Source organism: Canis lupus, chromosome 12 (assembly GCF_011100685.1).
Source record: "Canis lupus familiaris isolate Mischka breed German Shepherd chromosome 12, alternate assembly UU_Cfam_GSD_1.0, whole genome shotgun sequence".
Lineage (NCBI taxonomy): Eukaryota > Metazoa > Chordata > Mammalia > Carnivora > Canidae > Canis > Canis lupus.
The window spans coordinates 27,437,505-27,458,293 of NC_049233.1; the positions used below are offsets into that span (position 1 = coordinate 27,437,505).

Consider the following 20,789-nt stretch of genomic DNA (forward strand, 5'->3'; position numbering starts at 1 on the left):
TTTATGGTTTGCATTTTTAATAATTTATCTAAGAAAGCTTTCCCTATTTCGAGGTTAGCAAGTTATTATTTTATGTTGTCTCTTCAGACTATTATAGTTTTTTTCCTTTTACATTTATATCTTAATACATCTGAAATTATTTTTTTGTTTCATGTAGGGTTAGAGATCCAGTTACAGATTTCCATATGGATGACCAATAGTTTTAGCTTTTCTTCATTGACTAGTTCATTCTTTCCCACTCATGAGCCCTGTCCATGTGTGCACTGTCCTGGTCCTCTCTATCCTGTTTTTCTAAACTGGCACCAATATCACACTGTCTTTTTTTTTTTTTTTCAATATCACACTGTCTTAATTTCATCTGCTTTTATAATAGGTCTTGATGACTAGAACGGCAATTTTCTGCTACCTTGTTTTTCTGTTTGAGAGTGTCTTGGCTATTCTTAGCCTTTTATTCTGTACACCTTTCCCTTCAAATTAATCCCAAGTTCAAGATAGCCAAATTTCCTTGCTTTCCCTTTGTCTAATAACAAGGCTTATTTTTCTTTTTTTCTTCCATTGATGGTGTTGCTCATAGGAGTCTCAGGCCTGGGGGGAGTCTGCTAATAGATCCCCTACCTTAGGCAGTCCTTAGCTTTTAAAACAGGTCCACTGTAGCCTGTGCAGCCCTCAAAGGGTAAGGTCATACATGCTTCACGTTTTAGCAGGAACTCAGGGCAAAAGCCAACTTTGGTGCTCACTTTCTAGAGTCTTGCTTTTATTAATTTGAGATCTATAGATGTGTTGCTGTCCCTTTGGGTAATAGTGTTCTGAATATATACACTTTATATTTTATTCGGATTTCAACATTTTCATTTGGGAAGATCATTCAAGATGTATAATACCTCATAGTTCCACTAACAGAACTCTTTATTCCATATTCATTAAATTCTCTTTCACACCTCACATTCAGTGGTTGAATGTTATTTCACTGACTTGATAAGATACACTTTATCCTTATAGTCACTTGTGAGATATTATGTTTTTAATTTTTCACTGTCTACAAACTACAGTGATAAAACTCTTCTAGTTGAATCTTTGTGCACATATTGGTCATTTCCTTGGGGTAAATTTAAATATCATCATGACTTCTAGGCTTTGGACACATATTCCAACCTGCTCCCCATAATAATTGTACCAATTTACATTCCCTTCATCAATGAATGAGAATGCTCCTGAAATAATAGATGTATATAGGCTCAAAAATAGGCAATATTTTATAGGCTTCTTGTTTTTTATTGACCCAATTATTATTTCTTAAAATAAAAATGACCGTGTTTGCCTATTCATATTTATTAAGAACATATTCATTTCAAACTCCTATATTTTCCTATATTATTTGGCAGTCTAATCACATTTATGCTTTACCAAAATTCATTTTATCAACTAAATTTTTTTTATTATTTACTATGTGCATAGCACTATCATAGGTCATAACAGATGGGCAGAAGGCATGTAAGGAATAAACTCTGGCCTCGGCAGAGGTGAGGGTATGCTAGAGGAAAGCACCACTGGGCTGCATAGGCTGAGGAGCCAAGTAAGTAGCACAGACAAGTGCTGCCAGGATCCAGAAACCAGCATGGGGAAAACTCAGGGAACAAAATTCATATTACCGCCACATGCTCACCAATGTACTGTTACACTCTGGTGCTGGGAGGAATTCAAAGCAAAAATTCTTGTCTATTTGGAACTTACAGGAAGAGGCATAGGCACATGCATATAATGGTCAAAAACAAGCAAACAATAGTTTCTGAGGATGCTGGCATTTCATTAAATAGGGTATTTAGCTGAGTCCTGATGAAAGATTTATATGATTATTGTATCAAAGTTTGTGCAGAGAAAAAAAAAAGTTTGAAAAGTTGCATAAGGTTATGTCCAAAATGGAGAAAAACAAAATACTGATTTAAACTGCTAAAATTTACATATCGATTTTAGTTATTGTTTGAAGAGTTCAAAAAGCATGAAATATGTAAAGAACTATAATACAAAAATAGATTGTCTTCTGGCTCACAGTCCTCTCCTGCGGCGCTCCCAGAGGTGGGCCTGCACTCGGTGGCCTGAGCTTGGATGACTCACGTGGGGGCGCTGCTGTCCCCCAGCAGGGACCGTCCCTACCGACAATCCACTGTGTGCAACCTTCTTAATGTACCTACGGTCCTTCAGATGGAAAAAACTGCTTTGGTTGGATCATCTCGACACGTTTCAAGTGGCATTCTGTACAATGAAGTTTAGAATTTAGGAATTTAGGGTATGTGTAGAGCCTTCCTAGGTTAGCACGAGATGCCTTTGCAACTACTTTCTGACATAGGGAAGGCATGATACGAACTGTATGACATTTTGGCTATTTTCCTGTAAATGTTATTTTTTTAAAAATAAATTTCCTTTTCTCCTCCTGTTCAAATTGACAGATTTTCTATTTAATAAATTTTAAAATAAAAAAACAGAAGCCAAAAATAGACTGACTTACCAATTTCATAAAAGAAATAAAGGTGTAAGAATTTTTATGACTATATTACTTTTTATGATAATTGCGCCATCTAGTGGTTTATTTTTATCACCATGGGAAAAAAAGCTAAGACCAAAATTAATCTCATTGCCTTATAGACAGACATGACAAAGGTAAAATATTTATTTTTATATTAAATATAGCTTAAATCACACTAAACACAATATAATACAGATGTTATAAACTTGTTTGAAAAAAATAATTCTTAAATAAAATAAATTCTCATATTGTTCCTCTCAGAATTTTCAGGTCGGAAGCAGTTAGCTCTGCATTTGAAGATTTAAAAAATTACATTCAAATACCATATATTATTTTCTTACATTATATTTTAAGAGATATTTTCACCCTAATGATTTTGTGCAAGATCAAAATTTTCTTTTTGTTCTCTTCCCGGCTTCTTTAGCAACCTGTGAAAGGTAGATAATAAAAAGTCTCAGATCTGTTTATTCATTGTTCTCTAGTTTGGATGACAATATTTTTCTAAGCCTTGAAATTAATTCATTAACATTTCATCCTTTAACCATGTATTTACTACTTCCCTTGAGGAAATGTGGGTTTTGGAAAGGTGTGTGTATGTGAGGTGAGGTGTCCATAGAGTGGAAAAAGCAGAAAAAAACTCAAAGAAGAGGTAGATATTCATTCATTTAAATAATGTTTGTTACTATTATTTTTTACAAGCTAAGTGTCTGTCGCTGTGCTCATGGACTTGCTCTTTCTGAGAGGATCAGATTAGTAAGCAGACAATTTAAATACAATGTGACAAGTGCAAAGATGAATACTATGTGAGCCCATGGGAAGGACAGTTAAACAATTTTAGTGAATTCAGGGAAGGCTTCTGAAGTGAGATTTGCCTACATGAAATGAGTGCATCAAGAGGGAAAGGCAGTAGAAAATTAGGCTAGAAAAGGAGGTTTGAGCTCAAGGGCTTTGAATAACAGGCTGAGATAGTTCAACTTTTTTTTTTTTAATTTTTAAGTAATCTCTACACCCCTATGAGGGTTGAACTCACAACCCCGAGATCAAGAGCCTGCATACTCTACTGATAGAGCCAGCCAGGCACCCCATGAAAGTTCAATTTTAAGTTGACTCCTGACATGACTGATGAGGCATATTTTAAAAATATTAATTTGTAAGTGTAAGAGGACCCCATGGTGTAACAATAAACTCTACAGTTAATAGAAGTTTAACTTTAGTGGGATCTTACTATCTTTTTTTAAAGACTTTATTCACCCAGAGAGAGAGTGAGAGAAAGAGCACACGTGAGTGGGGGGGGGGGGGGGAGGGAGGAGAGAGAGAGAGAGAGAGAGGGAGAGAGAGAGAGAGAGAGACTCCCAAGCAGACTCCCCATTGAGCATGGAGCCCAATGTGCGGCTCGGTTCCATGATCTTGAGATCATGACCTGAGCCAAAATCGAGTCAGATACCTGACCAACTGAGCCACCCAGGCACCCCAGATCTTACTGTATTTTTATCATTAGAACAGGGGCTGGCAAACTTTGGCAGTATATAATTTGCTTTGTAGCCATACAGGCTCTGTTGCAACAGTTCAACTCTGCCCACTGTTGAGAGCAGCCACAGACAAGCCACAAGTGCATGGACATGGCTGCATCCCAATTAAACTTCATCTACAAAACCAGGTAATGGATCAGATTTGGCCCATTGGCTACAGTTTGCTGATCCCTGCACTATATCATTAATGGCATGGGGGTAGAGATCAGGTCTGTTTTGCTCTCTTTTGCAGTCCCAGGCCCTACAACAGTTCCTGGCATATAGCAATTTTTCATTGAACATCTGGGGAATAAATAGGTAAGTAAATGAATGAGTCATAGCTGGGGGACAAGGAAGTGGATGGATGCAAAGAGCCCTGGGCAGGGAAATGGCTCTGAGGATGGAGAGGTAGAAGCAGATGTGACAAACATTTGGTAAATGCTGGTTTGAAAGATGAAAGGTTATAGTAATGGCAAACATTTACTGAGGCTTACCATATCCCAGGCATTCTTCTTAGCACTTTAAATGTATTAATTCATTTAATCCTCCCTACGATCCTATTAGGAGGATACTATTATCTCCTCATGTTGCAGAGGAGGAACCTGAGGAACAGAGGAGTTAAGCAAATTGTGTGGCAATTTGTGGGTGAGGGAACCCATGCATGTAACTGCTGTTCTATGTCTCTCAATCTATGGAAATCTTTGGGGTTTCAAAATTAAATGACTGAAAGAGTATAGTGCCATTATTGGGAATAGGGACATCTGGAGAATATAGTTTAATGGAAACATATAAAAATCTTCTTTTAGCTACAGAGTTGGAGGTGACAGCAGTGATAAAAGGGCTTTTTTCCTTTAAGTATCTAGTGATACGGCTCTTCAACTTGATGAGAAGTGAGGATGTAAGTAAGACGGATTTGTAAATTAAGCAGATCAGCAGACAAACGGCAGAAGCACCTACTGAATAAGCTAAGAATATTCAAAAGATACTGAGGAATCATTGATATTATATATAGAACTGTTTTCTTAAGTCCATTCCAAAAATGTTAGCTATCCTCAATTGTTAATACATAAAGAATAGTTTGTGAGTTCTTCTGCCTCTAAACATGGAGAGATGATAACACAGAAGAAAGTGTTAGGCACTTTATAAATATGAGTAGCAGCTGGTCACGATGGCAATCGAGAATTGAGTATTGGAGTATTTTACTAATATAGCTAATTATTTTACATCTGTGCATTTAGAATGAAACTGTTTTAAATTTCTAAATTGCAGATAAACTGAGTTTTATTGCCAGTTTTATAGCTCAGAGACATCTATGGATTAATTTTTTTCTTGTTACAATAGATATTCAACATGAAGAATTTAATTTTCTTGTAATTAGGCAATCCTATGACTTCTAAGGTTTAAGATGAACGTTGACATATAAAAGTTAACTGAAAGTGAGATGATGGAAGATTTAATATTCTATGTCTGAATATCACTTAAACATCATTCAGTTGCTTAGTAAATATTCACCAAAGGAGAAGTATGGTATACTGCTCTACTCTGTTACCAAGGTGAATACAAAGCAGAAAACATGGTTTTTCCTCCCAAGGGCTTTATGATAATTTATTTACATAAATTATTCATATGAAATATATATATGTAAAATATATTATTCAAAGTTTTTCAGAGCCTCACTTTAGTCCAGGCACCATTTTAAGTATTTTTTTTTTTTTTTTTTAGGTAGTGACTCATTTAATACCCATATTAACCCTCTGAGGTAAATGCAATTATTAGTTTTCAGTGTGTAGTTAAAAAACAGAGACTTAGAGAAATATAACCCCTGCCTAACCTTCTTTTTCAGTTTATCACAGATTCTATTGCTTTGCATAAGAGAAATTCTTTTACATATGTTGAGGCTAATGAGGGCAAGTTATTAGAATCATCACTGTGAGATGAGAGCAGAAAAGAGGGGATGCCTGGCTGGCTCAGTTGGTAGAATGTGTGACTCTGGGTCTCAGAGTTGTGAGTTTGAGCCCTATGTTGGGTGTAGAGATTACTTAAAAATAAAATCTTAAAAAAGAAAAAGTTTTTGGAGAAAATTTACCTTGAGCTGGATCTGTAAGAAAATTATGGTTACAGATTTGTGGGTTTTCTGTGCATAAGTAAAATCACAGATACAGTACTTAAAATGAAATCTATGTAATGTGATAATAAAGCTAATATGAATAATGGAATTAATGCATGTTATTTAGCAACAGATGGTCACATAGCTTAAAGGACTCCACTTCTGCATATACAACTTATTTCTCTGTTATTTGAAGGAAAAGAGAAACATACATGAATCTCCTCCTTAGATAGACCATCTGTTGTACTGAATGACTTCATGTCAGTTTGCTTTCCTTTATGATTTATTTCCATTTCAGTAATAAACTGGGAGAATAAGGTAAGTGTGATATGATGGATATCATTTTACCTGCCAAAATTTACTCAAATGTACAATTTGAGTACATGTACGTGCTCAAATACATGCTCAAAATTTGAGCCTTTGAAAAATATGCACACAACAGTAAAACAAATGAACCTCACTCTACAGTAGAACGTGATGGCATGTCAAGACAGAACATGCTTACAAGGAAGGGTTGCTATAATCACTCCACCTACTAAGTTTCCCCATGGCCTTCCCTTCTTTGCTGGTGAGATCATTCACCAAACTCTGATGACACCACACAGAGTGTAGAAGGATGAGAAGAAGCTACTCTTTACATACTAAAAAAAGTATTGGCAGTTGTCTGTGGGCCTCAGCCCTAATGGTTCTGTCCTCCAAGTGTAAAGGCCTAACCGTTGTTTCATGTTAACAGTTGGATTCAGTTCCTCTTAGTGAGGGAATTGTCTTTGGGGAATTATTTACATGAGCTTCTTGGAGTAGATGGTGGACCCTAGCTGTAGTAATGTGAGCATGAGCTTGGACTACAAAAAGAAAATAGCTAAATCGCTCTGCCTAGGGCTAGACGGGAAATTTGGTTTGTTCTAACCTAGAGAGTCAGTTGGAGCAAAATAAAGCAATGACAAGAAGATACAGATTAAGTGGAGTGGAGTGGCCATGTATTTTTTCTGCAGGGATGGGATGGCCAAAACACAAGTTGAAAGTTGTTTAGGTGGCTATAATATAAACAGTTTCCCTCTATAGCTCCCCCCTGTACCTATATAAACTGTCTGATCTATCTCAAAGTGTGAACGCTTTTGTTAATTTGGTGGAAATCAAATAAGTTGCCACTTTTAGACGTACATTGTATGGAGCAGAGTCTGTATGGGTGGGAAGGAGACCTGCAACCAGAGAAGGTTTTGAGAATATACCCAATCCTCCTGGAATCTGCATTAACCTTGGAAAGATCTTTGGACTTCCACAGTGTAGGGACCTCTCAAGAGTCTAGGAGAAAGCAACTGACATCTGATTACAAAGCAGGAGAAAAAAGACATTCCCCTTAAACCACAGTAATAGGGAGGCCTGCTAAAATCTACATTGAATTCTTACTTCGACCGTTATTTTCTCTCGATTTAAATAATAAAGGTATGAACTTCTTTTGGAATTTACATCCTTCAAATACATTTTTCCAAAGGTGGCATCAAATAATGGATTTGCATAGTTTTGGCAACTAAGAACTGAGGGTGAGGAAAGACTGGAATAAAATATCCCCACATTTTTTTTTAATCCCCACATTTTAAAAGTAGCTATCTATAACTGGTAAAAGCATGCTATACTTTATTTTATACTTTATGAATTTTCAAATTAGACAAAAATGTATATTATATGTACTATTGTTTTAAAATTCAAATACAAAAGTAGAAAAAATAGTGTAAATCTATCTCCCTAAACAGTTTCAAACGATCAATTTTTAGCTCTTAAGTTTCATTTGCTTCTTTGTCTACTCTTTTTATTGTTTGGCCAAAATGTTTTGAAGCCATTCCCATTTTTACAGTACACATATACTATAAATATTTCAGTATATATCACCAGCAGATAAGAAACAAAAAAAACCACAATGTAAAATCTGTATTGTACCCAACAAAAATGACATTGATATCTCATGATCATCTAATTTTTGTGCTCAGTTAATTATCATTGTCTCAAAAAGTTTCTTTGTTTTTTTTTTTTTTTGACAGTTCATCAGGATCCAAACAAGTTGCACAAATGCATCTACAGAGTATGTGTCTTAAGGCTTGTTACCTAGATAAAAATTCTCCCATTGCATTTCTTTCCATCTGTATGCTTTGTGTGTTGTTTGTACAGTAGAATTTGCCATATACTAGATTTGGTTGTTTATATACTTATAATACCATTTAGCTTGTTCTCATCTATGGCCCTTATTTTTCAGAGTCTCGTAGATATAGAGGCTTGATTAGATTCATGTTCAGGTTTTTTAATGCATTAGAGGTGGTACTGTGTAGGTAATGACATCTTACCAGGAGGCATATAATGTTTGCTCCACATTTAATTATGACTAGCCAGTTGGTTCAAGTGGTGTTAGCTTGATCCAGCCATTATATAGTTTTCTATCAACCTTTCAGTAAATGATTCAAGTAGCCATTATTTTCTGTGTTATAAAATGGTGATATTTCTAATTTCCATTATTTATCCTGCACTTAAATTAGCTCAGTTCGAATAAGAACTACTTCTCATCACTTATCTGGCTAGTTAATATTATTTAGTATTAGTTACCTATTGCTGCATAATAAATTACTCCAGACCTTAATGGTTCAAGGCAATAATAACCATTTTTTATTATTATGGACTCATAATAGGTTATTCTGCTCTCAGGCTTGCCACCTGTAAATTTGTTCTCTATACAACTGCCAGAGGAACTATATAAAATAGAGCCTGACCATTATTAAAACTGTTCAGTGGGTAGAATCATTTTATCCTTTAATTTCACAATTTAAGGAAGGAATAAGTGCTAACAACTTTTCACCTAGCTTTGAAGTCACAAGCTGTCATTTATAGAACATCTTATTATTTATCCAGGTCAGCATCTATTCAGTGTGGGAAGGGACTACAGAAGGATGTATCTCTTAGGAGGGCCACTGGGAGGCTGGCTACTATACTCTTTATAGAAAAGGAAGGTTGAACCTACCCATCTTTCCCTTTAGTTGGATTTCAGAATAATGAGTGGTACACTAGCAATCTCCATAGGTGACAAGTTTTCTTTGGTGGAATGTGTGTATAGAGTATCATTATAACTACATGTATTTTATATATTGGTATGTTTAAACCCATTACAGATATTATTCTCTGGGATTCTGAAATTGTTCCATCTTTAGCCAGTGGGAGTCTCTTAAAGTTGGCTTCTGTCCTCTTTCAAAATCACCCTAGTGGTCTTTGACAACTCTCCTGCTTTCAGGCACAAAAAGACATCCAGGATCATATCATACATTTCCTACCCCAGAGTTGAATGTCCAATTATACCAGAAGTTCTGGTTTATTTTTTAATTTTTTTTAGAAGTCATGTTTATTTTTTGTGGAAAATGCTGCTTGGAGATAAAGATTTTGGTATTAGAGTTTTCATTCCTACCCAATCACTGTTGTTTCTGGATTTCTTTAGTGGACATAGCTAGGAAATAATTAAGTCATGAATTCATATGTTATTTCTAGTTCAAATTAAAAATGAGAAGGTTTTTACTTTTTTGATTTTATGTCTATATTGCTTTTCTCTTATGCTGAAAATCTTGGTTCCTAATGAGAAATATTAAGATAATTACTCATTTGGTTTATATCCATCCATTCATTCATCCATCCATCCATCAAGCTATCTTGCTACCTAGCTGTTTTATTTTTATCTCTAGTTTCAGAATAATATCAATGCTACCATTTACATCAAGACCATAAGATGCAATATAAAATATCTTTATGGTTCTTTTTGTCTTTGGATATAACTCACTGTACAGTCAATTAGTAATTATTTGAATTAAATGTCTCCTAGGTTATGCCACCAATTTGTTTTTTTTAATATTTTAAAAATTTATTTATTCATGAGAGACACACAGAGAGAGGCAGAGACACAGGCAGAAGAAGAAGCAGGCTCCATGCAGGGAGCCCAACGTGGGACTTGATCCTGGGACTCCAGGATCATGACCTGAGCTGAAGGCGGTGCTAAACCGCTGAGCCACCCAGGCTGCCCTATGCCACCAATTTGAAATACAGTTAGATTCATTTATTTCCTTATTTTCTTTTCAATGCTTAAGAATTACTCCTTTCTCTTTTTTTTTCATCTTCCAGGTGAAACACTGACCTAGTTCCAAATAAAAACAATGAAGCAGACTATATTTTTAAAAGTCCAGCTTTCATGCCTGTTACTTCTCCTTGTTCTCTTTCTCATTCTCAGGTAACCATTTATAATTTTTTTCTGTAATCTTCCTCTGTTTTTTCTCCTTAGAAAAACATGAGCACATGTGTATGTGTATATATAATACACATATTTATATGAGTGTATTTATATCTATTTATCTATATTATTCCCTTTCCTTGCATGCTTTGCTTCTTTACCATACTATTTTCACTTACTGTATCCTAAGGATCAGTAACATATAACGATTTTTATAGCCATGTCCTCTGTTGTGTAAATGTTCTTTAGCTTTACCAGTCAGATACCTAGTGATGAACAGCTTGTGTTTAAACAAATAGTTTGCTCTGGTAACGACAGTGTCTACTTCTCTACAGCCCTGCCACTAAATTAGGCAATTTTTGAACTTTCTCTTAATCTCAAAGGTAAGAAAAAATATTAGCTTTAACTTGGAATCCCTAGAAAACAGAGATTAAAAGCAATTCCAGGGAAATGAAGGGGTCCTCTGCCTCGTAAGCAAGAGTAAGAAAAGAACAAAGGGAGAGGAAGGAAAAAAACCAAATGGGAGGTGGTGAGTTACCTAGCTGGCTACACCGGCTGGTTGCTTGGAGAGGGAGTGTTTCTTGAGGAGCTGGAGAGTGATATACAATTCTTGGGGATACTGAGTGGGAGAAAGTCCAGCAGGAGCAGACAGGGTGACAGCAGGCCATGTGACACCTTGAATAGCAGAAGCAAGAACTCATGTTTTGCTGCACTGGCAATGAAAGATGAAGGGACATTTTGAGCAGGAAAGAGAAGCAGAGTTTTTAGCAAGATTCAGGGGGAGGGGGTTTAGAGAGTAGGGTGCTAGTTGGCGAATGATAGCACCGTCAGGCATAGGAGCCCTAGTAGACTGCACTAAACTCTGCTGGGTGAGATCAGAGGACAAAATGGGCAAGGAACTCTTCATTTGGAGAATTTGGGGACCCCAGAGAGTCTACAATTGGGGACCTTCTAACATTTTTCTCACGTTTTTCTGTCATAAGTATTTATTTTTCAGAGGAAAGGAATTTTAGGTTTCACCTAATTCTCAGACATCTGTGAGCCAAAAAATAATCAGGAAACCCAGGGTTGGTGAGATTCTGTGCTCACTGATAGATTCATTTATGAACTTACTATAAATCTTGGGTGCATTTCACCTCTTGGATCCACATTCTCTCTGAACTCCTATTGTACCTACTGTCTGTGCAGCTCACTTTTACATTTAGCTGGTTTTTGTAAGTTTTGGCTTTCCTACACTGTTCTTTTCTTCAAGGAACACATGTCATATCACCCTCAGTCATCATCAGAATATGACTTTATGGTGTTAAAAGAAACTGAGGCATATTAAAAATTTTGAGTTTATTTGAGCAAAGATTGATTTGAACTGGACAGCCTCCAGTCTAGCAGACAGAAAGGAGCTCCAAGGAGCTGTACCAAATGAAAGACTTTTACCGCTGGCAGAAGGGAGTAGGAACAAGGAAGTTATACCGGCAAAAAAAGTAGACTGGTTATTGCAATGTCACTTCCCTTTAGGGAAGGGGTCTATCAGATTATCTAAGTCGTATTGATCAGGTGATTCCTGATTGACTGGTTTCAGATTTCACTTCTGGGACAGCCTAAACTGTAGTGAAGTCGAATCTCCGTTTGGTGATGTAGGGCTTAGCATAAGCAACTCCATTTTGGGCCTGTTGTTTTGTTTTTAACAAAGGTCAAGCAAAATGCAAATTAAATGATATAAAATCTGCTTAAAAACATGTTGCACAAAACACATGTACATATATGGGTAAGCTACAACTAAACAAACCTTTTCTCTTAGCCTTGGCTGCTGACTAACAAGAGAAATAGCTTACTGCTTTTCTGTTGCATCAGAGCTTATCCCAGGAGCATGAAGTCCTTACATGAACTCTGCCTTATTATACTCTCATTTGAGAAACTGCATTAGAACACAACTGGATCTGTGTATGCTGACGTACTTGGAGTAGGAAAGCAGGGCTTGCAGTGGTTTACAGAGTCCCAGAGCACAGTCCCCACCTTATCAAGCCTGACCTCTCACCTTACTTGGCACAAGGCTTCCCCTTAGGTATCAACAATGCTTCCTACTCCCAGCTGTGGGAGTAGGAACCAAATGGAGCATTTTGAATTCTTTTTTTAAAAAAATTATACCATTCAGCTATGCATTGTTAAGACACTGACCAGCTTTGAGATTTTGCTTTTAAAATTTATTCCAAACACCATGACATTTATACTTCTGGGTTGGGACTTACCTCTTGAGCATTTAGGAAATATTTTATTATATGTCTTAGTTATTTTTCAGAAAAAGACCAAACTTTAGCTTTGATCTGTCTATATTATTACCTAGAAATTCAATGTAATATTACTCTGCTTCAGGTAAAAAAATAAAATCATAGAGCCATGTAAAGTTAAAAGCCTGGGATAGAGGAAAACTTCTTAAACACCACTGAAAAGTAATTACAAAGAAAATAGCTTCTTTTGAAAAGGGATTCTTATTATTGAGATGAGAGCAGCATTACAAAACTTACCAAAAGGAGTAAAATTCTCCGTAAACTCTTGCTACTAGAGCTGAATGACTGTGAGTGGGCACCTTAATACTTTTAAACAGCTTTATTGAAGTGTAATTTACATACCATAAAATTTACCTCTTTTAAATTCAGGGAGCTGTACTTTTAATAAGTAATTATATAATACTCACAGGAGCTACATCTGACTAGATACGTGTTTTGTATGTAGTTAATATGGTACATATTTTGTATTTTGTTTATTTATTTAAAAAAGATTTTAAAAATAATTTATTTATTTGAGAGAGGGAGAGTGAGTGGGAGGGAGAGGGAAAGAGTATCTGAAGCAGACTCCATGCTGAGCACAGAGCCTTATGTGGAGCTTGATCTCATGAGCCTGAGATCATGACCTGAGCCAAAACCAAGAGTCGAATGAGCCACCAGAGGCCTCTGTTGTTATTTTAATAAGAACCCAAATATTGGCCCCAATTTTGGTAAGAAGGATTTTAGAATCCTATAAAGAAACTTATCAGAGGTATCATTCCCATTGTACATAATTAATCAAGTCTATTTGTTATTCAAGTCAAGGCTCTCATGTTAGACTATGAGATACAGTTTTCTACCCACACAGGAATTGATGAAACCCCCAGGCTCTGTGTCATGACGTAAGTTACTTCCAGTTTGGAGAAAATATGGAATGTCAATTGAAGACAACTTCATTTTTTAAAAAAAATTAAGAATAAATGAACAGATTACACACTACAGATAAAGAGATACTTAACACATTTGTTACCTTATCTATATTATTAGCTGCTTTTAAAATGCTTTAAATTTCTTGTTATTTAGGTTCTGAAAGAGTTTTGATCCAGGAACTAGAAGATTTGATTTTGGGGCCTGCTGTACACTTTTAAGATGCTGGTTTATCCTCTTGATTCACTTGCAATCTTAGTTTCCCATCCATTAAATTGGGACTAGGATATCTGCCTTGACTAATTTAGGAAGGTGTAATTAGGGGAAATGGAAATAATGTATGCAAAAAATGCTCTGTTAGCCACAAACTTCTGTGCAATTATATGGTATTACTTTTATTATCACAAATCAAGAAAATTTTCTATATTAATCGAAATAATCTGCAAATAGTTCTGAATGTCTGTCTACACTTGGCATTATACTTTCCAAGATAAACACTTGTGGCTTTTTTTTTAAAAGGTTTTATTTATTTATTCATGAGAGACACAAAGGCAGAGGGAAAGGCAGAGGGAAAGGCAGGCTCCATGTAGGGAGCCTGACGTGGGACTTGATCCCAGGTCTCTGGGATCAGGCCCTAGGCTGAAGGCAGTGCTAAACCGCTGAGCCACCTGGGCTGCCCACACTTGTGGCTTTTAAATGGAAACAGACCCTTTGTTCCACATGGAATAATGAGTTGGAGTGAATGTCCTACTTGGGCTTTCCATTTTCTTTGCTTTCTTTATAAAGATTTTATTTATTTATTTATTTATTTATTTATTTATTTATTTATCCATAAGAGCACAAGCAAGGGGAGCATCAGGCTCCCCGCTGAGCAGTGAGCCGGATGTGGGGCTCAGTCCCAGGACCCTGAGATCATGACCTGAGCTAAAGGCAGATACCTAACCTACCGAGCCACCCAGGCACCCCTTTCTTCTGCTTTCTTCCTGTCACTTCCCACTGTTTGTTATCACATTCTTTATTACTATCAGTATAGTATCACATTACAAGATAACGAATCACCTCAGAGGTGACCTGAAGAATGACCACATTTCTTTAGATAAAGTGAGATAAATTTGTTCTTTTGCATAATTAAGCTTGGCTGCAGAGCAAATTAGAATGCCTAAGTTATAAAGCAAACCTAAAGGTTTCATTAAAAATTGTAAAGAAGGGGGATCCCTGGGTGGCGCAGCAGTTTAGCGCCTGCCTTTGGCCCAGGGCGCGATCCTGGAGACTCGGGATCGAATCCCACGTCGGGCTCCCTCTGCCTATGTCTCTGCCTCTCTCTCTCTCACTGTGTGCCTATCAAAAAAAAAAAAAAAAAATTGTAAAGAAGGAACAGTAAAATCATAATGGTTAAGCTAATTTGAATTTATATTGCTCCATGGTGGTGGTGTACCAAGCTTCAGGTTTTGTCTTTAGCACTTCCATGGACTTGATCACATTATACATTTTTTCTTCACAAGTTTCCATAAAGTTGAGCTCACGCTTTTACCTTACTGTTTAGCACATTAGGTGTCTTGGATCTACCTGAACACATCAAGCCTTTTCATATTTGTTTTGGATTAATTTAGATTTAACTCCCCCACTGACCTTCCTCCCACAATCATAATCAGTAGGTCATAGTATACCATGAAAATTTCTCTATAATATTTTCTGAATTAATTCTTTCCTTTTTTTTAAATGGCTATTTCTTGAAATCAGGCCCTTCATAATGTGCTTAGATTTTCCAAAACTGTCTCCTAGTGATTCTGTGATACATCCATGCTGCAAAGGGATGTTTACATGTTTACAGGATTGTCTTTACTATGGCTTTTTCTTGCCTAGAAACTGTTTATGTCTTATTCTTGAGAACAATCAAATCTGTTATCTATCACGTAAGTTTCTCTTCCTTCTATACTTCATCTGCCCCATTTCTCATACTTAATCAATTACAATATTCTGTTCAGTCAGTTTGGCTTCATTCTCATGATCATCATGGGATCACCTTGCTTGTCCTTACATTTGCATTAGTGCTTAGAATCTTTGGAATACAGATTCCTTCTGCTCATTGGTTCATTAATGGAACAATTAATGAATGTCTATTCTATGCTGGGCAACTCTTCAAGGTATGAGGGGTACAATGATAGAATGAAAGATCAGGTCCATTGTCAGGGAAAAATAATAACTAACACATAAACAGGCAAACAAAGAGAATGATATTTATGGAGAAAGGAAAATGTGATGATGTGATGGAGAATGAGTAGAGTGAGGGATAGTTTTGAGTTGATCTAAGGGAGCACTTTTCTGAGGAGGTGATATGAAGGAGGCAGCCAAATGGAGACTGAGTGCAAGGGTGATCCTGCCTCTGCTGGAAGACACAGGTCTAGGAGCAGAAATGAGCTGGATGTGTTCAAAAGACGAAGTAGGGTAACTGGACTTGAGCGTAATGAGGGAGGGGTAAGAGAGAAGATCTAAGAGGCTGCAGAGGCCAGATTATGTAGGGCCTATAAGAAACTAAACAGTAGAGTGGAAGAAATGGGAAGATTGAGTGCTTACTTTCTCTTTCTTTGGCACATTCCAAGATAACCCTCTTATATTACCTGTGCAGGGAGGAAATGATCAACAAAAGAAGTTCTTCATAAGACAACATTCCTTTGTTCTTCCCATTTAACAAGTCCATGTTTTTTCTTCATACTAAAGTAGTTCAGAAGTCAAATCACACAGCTTTGCTAGCTAGGGTCCACCTAGCGAGGACGCTTTCTTTTTTTTCTTTTTTTTTAAAGATTTTATTTATTTATTCATGAGGGACACCAAGGGAGGCAGAGATATGGGCAGATGAAGAAGCAGGTTCCATGCAGGGAGCCCGATGTGAGACTCCATCTCGGGACTCCAGGACCACGCCCTGAGCCAAAGGCAGACACACTCAACCACCGAGCCACCCAGGCGTCCCACGAGTACCCTTTCTAACAGAGCTCAAACCTAAATATGAAAGCAAATCCCAGTAGGCAAATTCTTGTATGATTAACATTTCTGGCAATACTTTCAATGTTATGAATTTAAGATTATTTTCCATGGTATCTGGAATGAGATGCAGTGACTCATTTCCATTGTTGAAAGAATTGAGAAGGTGGCATAAATGCTGCACCGACCCTTTTCCAGTTTTTATCTGTTGTCCAATCACCTAGGAAGTCCATATAAACATATTTTAAATGTGAACATCAGTCTGTGTGAGTGGAGTACTGCTTAGCATGCAAATAACTTGCTAGTTTATTTCTTAATAATATCATACTTACTATACAGTGAAACCAGTCTCTATGCACATCCCACCATTGGCACATTTCATTAAACTGCAGGGAGAAGCATCACACTGGCTAACACTGCGCCCAGCATTCGGGTGGCCCTCAGGGTTTCCCAGACCTCTGAAATGGTCCTTCTTCTCAGTGCGAACTTGCATAGTGAAAATACAACCTTGAAGAAAGGCAAAAATACTTCATGTAAAAAAAAACTGGAAGAAATAAAATGAGAAGTATTTTTGATTTTTAAAGCAGTGTTTTTTTTCAACAAAAAGTAATATATGTCAATTTTAAAGGAAAAACTATAAAAACTTAAAAACAGAGAAGCACAGAGAGAAAAATAAAAAAAATCTCTACAGTATCAACACTGTAGAAAGGACAATTTCTTTAAAAGATTAATTTATGTATTAGAGAGTGAGAACAGGGGTGGGGCAGAAAGAGAGAATCTCAAGCAGACTCCACACTGAGTGGGCAGCCCAATGCAGGGCTGGATCCCCAGGACCTGAGATCATGACCGGAGCTGAAACCAAGATTTGATTGCTCAACCAACTGAGCCATCCAGGCACCACTAGAAAAGACAATAATTATTAACATTTTGGTATATATTATATGCCACTAATTAACATGTATATATGTATATATATGCATATATATATACGCACACACAGCAGTTTTTCTAGCTATATTTTCTTTTAAACAAAAAATAGAATCCTGCATTAGATATATATCAGAAAGTATTCCAAGCATTTGTATATCATATCATAAATACCATTAACTCTTTTTTCATAGCATTGACTATTTTTAAATGATGGCATACAGTTTTTTTTATATATTTAATTAACCTTCAATTATTGGGCAACTGACTGAGTTCTACCTTTTTGCTATTAAAAATAATGCTATGATTAACATAAGCATATCCTTGTGTATTTGCTAATTATTTTCTTAGTAATAATTTCTAGCAGTGAAACTACTAGGGCAAATGATATGGATGCTTTGAAGGGTGCACCAATGTCATAGATGTTTTGCACAATTTTATCTCCCCCACTGGGTACTGGAACACCTGCTTCTTTACAAGTCACTACATGCAAGAGATTATTATGTTTCATTTTAAAATGAAATAAAGAATAAAATTTTCTTTTGCTATTTTTAATTGAGGTTTAAAACTTTTAAATAAATTTATTAGCCATTTGTATTTCTTCCTTTTCATTTGTTTATTATGTAATTTTTTCTCTGTTCATCCCTTTAAACATCAATTCAGAAGACCTGCTTACATGATGAGCATTTTAGTTGCTTGTCATGTATTGTTAATACTTTTTCAGTTTAGTATTTGCCATTTAATTTTGCCTATGTGAAACTTTTATTTTTTTTATGGAAAAATTTTGGAAAAGTTTTTAATATTTATGTCACAATACTCTCTTTTTTTCCCTCAAGGATTTGTCTCTGCATATATCCTTAGAAAGTTTTTTCCCAGTTATACACTGATCTTACTTATATATGGAATCTAAAAAATCACTCATATAAGCATAGAAGAATGGGGGTTGTCAGGGGATGGAAGTGGGAGAAATGGAGAAATGTTAGTCAAGTGGTACAAACTCTCACGTACAAGATGAGTAAGTTTTGGGGATCCAATGCATAGTTTGCACTGATAGTTAATAATACTGTATTATATGCTTGGAATTTGCTGAGAAAGTAAACTTTGTTTTCAACACACACACACACACACACACACACACACAAGGTAACCATGTTAGTTAATGAATGTGTTAACTTGACCCCTTGGTACTCTTTTCACAATGTATATGTATACCAAACCATCATATTCTACACCTTAAATATATACTATTTTATTTGTCAATTATACTCAGTAGGGCTGGGAAAAGAAAGATCTTTCATACTCCAAGACAAGGAAAATATAAACAAAAAGGGCAGTTCAACAAAGGATTTATATGAAACTGTTTGGGATCCTGAGATGTGTTATAATTTTACTCATCTCCTTCTGCACTTAGAGTTTGTTCATAAAGTGTTTTTTTAAAAAAATATTTTATTTATTTATTTGAGAGAGAGAAAGAGAGAGAGCACAAACTGGGTGGGGGGTTGTGAGGGGGGAAGGAGAAGCAGACTCCCCAGGGAGCAGGGAGCCCAATGGGGCCCAATCCCAGGACTCCAAGATCATGACCGACCAGAAGGCAGATGCTTAACCAATGGAGCCACCCAGGTGCTCCCATAAAGTACTTTTAAGTTAATATGGTTATCAACCATAACTAGAGTCTTTAAAATGAGAAGCTAGGGCAGCCCGGGTGGCTCAGCAGTTTAGCACTGCCTTTGGCCCAGGGCCTGATCCTGGAGACCCGGGATTGAGTCCCACATCGGGCTCCCTGCATGGAGCCTGCTTCTCCCTCTGCCTGTGTCTCTGCCTCTCTCTCTCTCTCTGTCTTTCATGAATAAAAATAAATAAAAATTTAAAAAAAAGAGAAGATAAAGGCTAGACTGGATTTTACTTTCAAAACTTTCAGGAGCTAAATACATGAAATAATTCCTCTTGGTGAAAAATATGGGTTTAGTTTTGAAAGGTCAAGAATTTACTTTCCAACTTAATTTTCACTGGCATTTTCACTGACAAGCACCACTCTCAGCAGGCATTGATATTTTCTTATTGTGAGAGAACAGTGATTGTCCTTCCTCAGATTTAACCTTTATTATTTCTTCAAGTCCTGCCATCTGCTATTACAAAAAAAAAAAAAAAAAAAAAAAAGCTCTGCACAAAATGAAGAAATTAATGGATGCTACCAGCTTTATGCAGAATAACCAGATAACTTAATTAACGAAGCAGGGTTTCCCATGCTTTTTGTAGAGTGAAATGCACTCATCAGAGAGCAAAAGTACAAGATAGAGTCAGGTGGGTTTGGGTTCAACTGTAATCTCTGCCATGTAATGGGGAGATGGTCCACACTGAGTGCTGATTGCCAATCCTTGCACTTTTAAAATGGAGACAAGAATAACTATTCTCTGGGTTAAGAGGAATAAGGTAATATACATAAACTGGCCAGTATGACCATGGGCAATTAGTAGGTCTCATCATTCTACACTACCTCACTGTCTTTATAAAGGTGGGAACCTTTATAAAAATTATTTCCTTTTTAGCAAAAATTGAAGGATGCTAATATTAGCTTTTCGTAGTTTTTATAATCACACACTGAAAAAAACTTGTAAATGACTATAACAAGTATTAAATTCTGAAACTGTTCATTTAAAACTACTTCTTTATATGGATAAATGAAATGTTTTTGTTAGAAGGAACTGCTGAAATACATTTTTGGCTAAAAACATGGGAATGCTATATTTAGAGAAACATTTGGCTAATACAAATAGTTAATTGCTTTTCTTTTACAGAGAGATGCTTCATGTCAGTCAACATATGCAGCTCACAGGCAATTACAGTGGAAGCCATATGTAGAATATATATTGTATATTTTCAGTCTTATTCATAGAGCAAAGCATAATGTGCTTAGAGTAGCACCATGGAATAGCTATTCGATACAGACTTCCTGCAAATGGTACAGTGGTTATGAGAAAGACTTGGAAGCCATCAGCCATGTGTATATTGGAAAGTAGGAAGGGCAAAAAAGTGACAGCATTTTTTTGAGAGTAAAATAATATTTAAATTACTACAATAAGTCCTTTTTCGCCCCTCTTATGGGTTCTGGTTTGAAAAGTACCATGCAATTAAAAAGAGAGAGAGAAAGCTGAACTATCAAGAAACTGACAGTACTGACAGAGCAGGGCACTTTTAGTTGAAATAACATGTTCTCTACAGTGTTGTTACTGAATCTGAATCTATTTCAGGTCCACTCCGATATTCAGTTAGGTAATAAATATTTAGTAATCCTGGTATCAATGAACCCGAG

General features: G+C 36.3%; 1 protein-coding gene across 1 annotated transcript in view; it reads right to left on the minus strand.

The window, feature by feature from the left end:
• EYS (eyes shut homolog) overlaps nt 1-20,789 on the minus strand; it is a 1,532,152-nt gene that overhangs the window by 33,033 nt on the left and 1,478,330 nt on the right. The window contains exon 37 of the mRNA XM_038554428.1: nt 16,885-17,059. Coding sequence (XP_038410356.1) covers nt 16,885-17,059 — 175 coding nt within the window. The remainder of the gene's footprint in view (nt 1-16,884; nt 17,060-20,789) is intronic.